General features: G+C 52.7%; 1 protein-coding gene across 1 annotated transcript; it reads left to right on the forward strand.

Annotated features, from left to right (window-relative positions):
- Nucleotides 1-5495: 5495 nt before the first annotated feature.
- On the forward strand, nt 5496-6830 carry LOC125759484 (uncharacterized). The gene has a single exon (XM_049418331.1). It carries the CDS (start codon nt 5496-5498, stop codon nt 6828-6830), a length of 1335 nt encoding a protein of 444 aa, XP_049274288.1.
- Nucleotides 6831-7349: the final 519 nt, after the last annotated feature.

Genomic DNA, 7349 nt, shown 5'->3' on the forward strand with positions numbered 1-7349 from the left:
CATGATTAAACCATTGTGGTAGCTGACGGTGCGAACATATATTTGGACACAGCGAATCGTGAATCCCGCGTAAGGATGATATCAACAAGCTCATAATCAACATTGGTACCCGGTATGCACTTCTTCAAAGCGTCGTCAATTAAGGAGAGAAACGGCACGGTGTGCGCTTTCTAGTAATGGGTAGCCGACGCCTGTACTCATGCATACATAACACACACTGCACTTCAGCAACGCGGGAGGTAGAGGTTCGTAGCCTGAGCCGCAAACGCGTGCGTCCCTCTGGCCTCTGTCTCGCAGGCGCTGCTCTCGCTCCACCAAGGCACGACATTCGCCCGTCGAAATCGCGTCCTTTCTGCAACGCATATTGCAGCAGTTTTGTTAGTCGGTGCTCTCGCAATTGAAGCAGTCGGCGGCAGAGAAATCCCGTTCGTGCACGTGGAAGCTGCACTACTCCGATGAGCCGACGCACGCTAACACGAATCCAAAGGCAAAGAACGTAACTGCGTCAAGGGTGCCTCGGCGACGCCAGCGCGGCCAGTCTACCTCTCTGGTATCGAGACGCTTTAACCATGACCTCCGATATCACGTGCAATCTCGGAGTAAGCGCTAGTAAGTGTCGATCGTGAAGCATTACTTCTTTTCACCTCTCACAGACGGCGGCACCGCCCCGCTCCGCCCGCCGCGAAAGAGAAGGTGTGAAAGATATAAGGCGCGTTCGCGCCGTGCCTTGCATCTCCCGAGTTGGCTTAGTCGGTAGAGCGTCGGGCGCTTGCCGTCGCGGCCGCAACGTCGTGGGTTCGATTCCCAGCGGGTATCTTTTTCTTGGTTTTTTTCTTTCTCACCCGTTGGCGTCCATTTTATCAACGTCATATCCGTGACGGATGTACTTGGTGGACCCCGGCATAAAACACTTTCGTGTTAAAACAATTTACTCAACACACCTCACTTGGTTATTTTCATTCAGCCGTACTGTCATAAACACCATCTCAAAGCGACAAACCCATGCATGACAGCGGGAAGGTTTCGTCCACGTCGGTTGCGTCGGTGTTTTCGTGTGTGAGGCAACAGGTGAGGCACGTTTGCAAGAGAAGCTTGTAGAATGAGATGTTGTTGGGGTAATTGGGTCATTCATTCAGAAAGACGTTACAACTGCGCGAATAAGACACCACGTAAGTAACATAGAAGCTCGCACACACACACACACGTTGCTCTTCGTGTGTGTGCGTGTTTCTGACCCGGTGTCTTATTCGCGCAGTTATAACCAGTTTCTGAAGGTTGTAAGGACGGCGAGGTTCACTAAAAAAACAGTTTGTGGCTCTATGCGGCAGCTAGACGTGAACATTGTGCAACGTATGCGTCAAGCCAAGGCGACGCGTGCTGCGTCTGCCACCGATGCGAGCGTCTCTGCGCTGAGCTCGTTGCGGAACATTGAGGAGCGTTCGCTGGTCCTCGCATGCTTCACGGCGCGTTTCCCGAAGCCTCGGACCACGAATAAATCCTGGCTTTTCTGGTATATTGCGTCCTGTGGTTTCTGTACGCTCTTTTATTTCAGTGCTATATTTCGGTGAAACGCAGTCGTGACTCGCGACTTGATTGTTATGTGTATTTCACTTCTTCCTTCTTCAACTTTGTGCGCTGGGTTTTTGCCAGAGATCCTTACGGCCCAGTGTGTCATACTTCACCAGCTTCTGCCAACTCTAGCGATGTGTGCGTTGTCTGTGTTCTCTCTGCATCTGTTACAATTTATTTGTAAGCCGAGATGCATTTGTTGTCTGCCTTGCATTTCTGTGCGGTGCTGTTCTCATTTTGTGCTTTTTACATGCTCAGCCTCTGCCGTGCCTTGTAATAAAAACATTGCGGATACGCTGTGTCTTTGATTGATATATAGATTGACCGCTTGTTCCAAAAGAAAAACACAAGCGCGATAAATGAAGCCGTAGTGAATTATGATTTCCTGCATCTCTTTCTATTATAACTTAAATGAAATAAAAATTACGTCACGACATCAATTCGCACGAACCATTGAACTATACAAAATAGGGAATCGCTAATTGAAAACGACAAAGAATAGCTTTGCCATTTGGGCGAAGAAATAAGTAACTTTCGCCATAGCCAAACGTCGGTTACGGACAGTAATTCAAAATTCGCGCCAGTGAAACCGAAACAGGAAGCGCAGGCCTCTTGCTCTCACCAACCACCAGGTGCGCTAGGGTCGATTGGGCTGCTAGGGTCTATGGAAGTGTCCACTCTTAACTTTTTTTTTCTTTCTCTGTGGTTCACCTTCCACATTACCGAACTGGGACGGCTTTCTGATCTCCCGAAGTAGAGTAGGAATGGTACTCTAGATATTTCACGTACGCAGTACGACGTCATGCTAAGCAAGCTATAGGGACTCCTAACGGCTATCCAGTAGTACAGCGCTAAGCTCACCAGCGTGCACGCATATTGAATTGAAAGTAAGTTCGCATGCCTAGCGTCTGTATTTCAGGCAAGAGGTGAAAGAGTAGGCAGGCGTTGTGCCCCTCCTGGTGGCAGTTGTCAGCTTGCTCTCTCCCTCTTTCGGCTGTGTGCTTGTGTATTTATATATGCAAATCAAATAAATAAATAAATAAATAAATAAATAAATAAATAAATAAATAAATAAATAAATGAATAAAATAAACCAAGATCAAAACGAAAAAACTCGGCAGATCCCAACGACTAACGTCCATGTTAAATGGTTAAACAAACCGTTGTGGTAGCTGTAGTAGTCAACGGTGAAAGCGTAATCAGAGAACGAGGTGTGATAGCCAGGACAGCGTCGCATAGTGGACGCAGAAATTAGTCGCAATCCCGCGGCATGTTAAAATGTGATTGAACACCACGACCAGACTAGAAGGAAACGCAAAGCGCGTCGTGCCGCCCCGGTAGCCCGGCCGTGATTTTTCTCGGGGCGAGCGCATGAGCGGGGAAGGCGGCGTTACAGCCAGGTGAGGCAGGCGGGCGTCACAGAGCTATTTTTGGTTTGGATTAGCGTGATGCTATGAGTGAGGCTGACGCTTTTATCACGCTTGGTCTAAGATCGTCACCTCGCGGTGGTTAAGGCATTGACAAAATTGAACTTCTATTGAAAACGCGCCGAATGGAACAGACGTTAAACGCGTTTCAGGTGCTAATCACTGAGGCCACAGTAATGCAGATTTACTTTACTGCTCCCAGAGGGCAACATTCTCCCCCCCCCCCCCCGCCGACCGGGAGAGTGGTAGATATAAAAGGCGCGTTTGTAAAGCCCCTAGAATCTGTGATCGTGGCACAGTGGGATGGGTAAAAGTGTACAGGGCCATGCACAGTAGAGGCCAAGGAAAGGACGTGCTATAAAGGGTTAAAATAATGCAAGTGGCGCCTTCCACCAAGTCCTTCTTTTTTAGATGCGAAGTACCTTAAGGCGGAGCTCAATCCGGTGGTGGTGGTGGTGGTGTGCGGCGTGACCACCCTTACTGCGCATGCGCATACCTCTCCACACACCTCCTCTCCACTCACCCTCTCCCCTTCCCCTCTCCACTTCCCCTCTCCTCATCCCCTCTGCCATACCCATCTCCCCTCCCCCTTTCCACTCTTCCTCTGAAACGCGGGCTAGATATGCCGAAATTCTCTCCTGCGCAGCGCCGCGATGAGCTCGAGTGCATGCGCGTTCCCTTCCCTTCTCTCTCCTCTCCTACGCTGCCCCCCTCTCGCCCGCCTGTTGACCGCGTTCCCCGCTCTCCCTGTGAGGATTAACGGCCAGGCTAGATGGAAGATACGACGCGCGTAGCGTCCCTCTTCGCGTTCCACGACGCGAGGTCGGTAGCATGCCCAACAAACGCCAACGGAACGCGATCGTGCAAGTGCTCCGGCTTCGCATCGCCTCATGGTCCCCTTTAGCGGGAGATGGTGCAATTTTTAAGCTTCACACAGGCACATTGCATGTCAAGGTATTTCTTGAGGAGCGTGGTTCTTTCTTACCTTGGGGCTCAGACTGCCTTATCTGTAATAAGCCAGAAACTGTTGACCATGTTTTCTTACATTGCTGGCAGGGCGTGTACTTTTGGGATGTACTACAGAGGACAATCAAGAAGGAATTCCTGTTTGGTCCATATGACATCAGGTTTCTCCCAATAGAAAATAAGGAAGAATTGCCGCTAGACTTAATAGTGTAAACCGGCCTCCACTGTCTATGGCAGGCTCGTATGGCGGAATTTCACCGCGATCCAGATGCAAGGCGCGCAAGAATGTACTTTCGAGAGTGCATGTCGAAATTTGTCGAATTGCAGAAAACGCAGGAGTTTGTGCCTGAGTGGTTATCGAGGGTGGAACCCCTGACAGTGCTCAAGGAATTTTAAAATTGATGTCTGTCCAGTAGGACGGACACCATTTGTTGTTATTTTCTCTATGTGCTTGTGATGTAATTCGCGTCTGGAAGCAGGAAATAAAGCAAAAAAAGACGGTTGATCCCTCCGTCATAGGAATCGGAATAACACGAAAGTAAAGCGTGCCCTTACAGAAGTAAGTGAATTCTTACTGTACATTGATATAAGAGAGTTTGCACAGTGTATATTGATGTCTGGCAGCTAATGACGCCTTTTAACGTGTATGCACCCACTTTGATGATTGGTGATACAAATCCATGCCGACGACTAACGTCCATGTTCAATGATTAAACAAACCCTTGTGGTAGCTGTAGTAGTTAACGGTGAAAGCGTAATCAAAGAACGAGGTGTGATAGCCAGAAGAGCGTCGCATATTGGACGCAGAACGTAATCGCCATCCCGCTACATGTTAAAATTTCACTGAAAACCACGCCCGGACTAGAGGGAAACGCAAAGCGCGTCCTGCCGCCCCGGTAGCCCGGCCGCGATTTTTCTCAGGGCGAGCGCGTGAGCATGGAACTCGGTGTTACAGCTAGGTGAGGCAGGCGCGCGTCGCAGAGCAATTTTAGTTTGTGTTAGCGTGATGCTGAGCGAGGGCGACGCTTTTACGACGCTTGGGCAAAGGTTCTATTGAACCTTTGCCCAAGCGTCGTAAAAGCGTCTTCTATTGAAAACGCGCTTCTATTGAAAACGAAACTTCTATTGAAAACGCGCTGAATGGGACGGACGCGTAACGCGTTGCAGGTGCTGGTCGTGGAGGCCCCACCAATGACGAATTACTTTACCTTACCGCCCCCAGAAGTCACCACCACCCAGCCGACGGGAGACGCTGCGAGCGCGCGACGGAGCATGACGTGTGGCGTATCGGCTCCGTCGATTTTCGGCTGGGGCCACGGCTCAATCCTCTGCACTCCGACAAGACTGGCGTCAATCGACGCAGCAAACCATCTGGACCACTTTGAAACCAAGTTTCACCAGGTGGGCCCACTTTTAAAGATTTTGCGGCCGAAATACACCTGATCACGGGGGCGACGCCGTTACGCCTAACGGTGACGCCGGAGCCCGGGGGCGTGGAACGCCGACGGCGTGGAACCGGCCTCCCGAAGTAACATGACGGCCCCCGCGTCTTTCCTGAGGGGTTACGACCCCGAAGGCATGGCCTGGACAACAATTGCAACATGTCAAGACGAAAACTCCACTGTTCCGCATTTTCGGCACAAATCCCTGAATGAAGCGGTCGCGCGTCGCGCGTTCGCTCAAGCCAAGACAGCGGCGCCCAACGCCATCCCGGCCTCCGGCACACCGGCCGGCAAGACGCAGCCTCCTGCATCGCGCGCTGCGGGAAGCAAAGGCAAGGCTATTACCAACTGGAAGCCTCGCCCATTTCCAAGACCGGGCCCGGACGACTTCGTGGTCGTGCTCAAGCCACGCGAACATATGTCGCTGCACCAAGCCTTCTCTGAGAACCGCTACGGAGCCGCCTTTACGGCCTACCTCGGGCCTGAGCTGGCAAAGTCTGTCACGGTTCTGCCGTCCCGTGGCCAAAACATCGTATTGATTCACACCCCAAACCCGGCGGCGGCAGATCGGCTCCTCGGGGAGTTTTCTGTCAATACCGAGCATGGGGCGATTCCACTCCACGGATACCTTCGACAAGACGGAGGCGATGTGTGCCACGGCGTCATCGTCGTCAGCAACTCGGACACCACTGAATCACTTCGAGAGCAGGTGCAATGGAGAGAAGGCACCATCGTCGAGGTGAGGAAATTCGGCTCCTCTAACAAAGCTCGGGTCACCTTTGCCGGGAAGGTGAAACCGCGTTTCGTGCACTATGAGAACATGCTCATCCCAGTGCGAAAATACTACCGGACAATTCCAGCCTGCGGCCTGTGTGGGGCCGTTGGCCACCGAGCGGATGCCTGTCCCAACACGCAGCCCAACACGTGCGGCCTCTGCGGTCAACAAGCCCCGCTTGTGGAGGGGGTGCGGGCCCCTCACGAATGTGTCCCGCGATGCTCGGTATGTGGCGGTGGACACGCAACAAACTCGCGGGAGTGTGCGGCAAAATTCCGCACACACAAGATGCTCGCCCCGAAGGGCGGGGCAAAAAAGAAGTCGGCAGCCAAGAAGAAGGGCCGCCATCTTGGCTCCCCCGGTGAGTCACCGAGCAGGGACGACAGCAACACCGAGAAGCCGGCGCCATCAGCAGAAGTCGGCAAGCGACCACCGACGCAGCCACCACACGGCGGCACAGGAAAACTGTCGACGACGCCACCACGCGGGGAGGCCAGGGCCTGGGCCAACGCTGGAAAACATGGAACGCAGGTGAGCGGCACGGGCAAGGCTGCCCCCTCCTCCCCCCCTGCGGCACGCAATGCCGAGCAAACTAAGATAGCAGCTCTCGAAGGTCAAATTGAGATGCTACTAAAAAAATTGCGCTTCTAGAATCGCAATCAAAACAGCCTACCACTCCCCCCTCGCCCCCCGCAACCGAGGCTATGGAGAGTGAGCCCGTGGCACCCAGGGCAGTATTGAGCGCGGAAGCTGCACTTGAGGCCCGTCTAGAGGCCCGCATGGACGCCCGCCTAAATGCCTTAGAAAATCAAATTTCCGCGGCAATCGCCTCCGCTATCGCCAAAATGACCGAAAATATTCCTACTATCGTCGCACAGCACATTGCGCAATCGTCGCGTAGCGTCCGACGAACCGGCGGTCTCATCAAAGACGTGTCCGGCCGCTATCCCAAAACGTCGCGTCGCGCCATAGAAACTGAAGTAGAAGACGAAGACAGCTGCTCGCTCTCCGGAATTGAGGATGCCCCCCTTCCCGCGAGTGCTGGCTCCGCAGCTGCGTCCCTACAACCACTCTTTCACTTCAATGACCATGGCGGGCAGCCCTCAAATTAGCCGCTCTACCCGTAACAATTCGGCCACCCCCATACAAATTACACAATGGAACTGCCGG

The sequence above is a fragment of the Rhipicephalus sanguineus genome, chromosome 8, assembly GCF_013339695.2.
Source record: "Rhipicephalus sanguineus isolate Rsan-2018 chromosome 8, BIME_Rsan_1.4, whole genome shotgun sequence".
Lineage (NCBI taxonomy): Eukaryota > Metazoa > Arthropoda > Arachnida > Ixodida > Ixodidae > Rhipicephalus > Rhipicephalus sanguineus.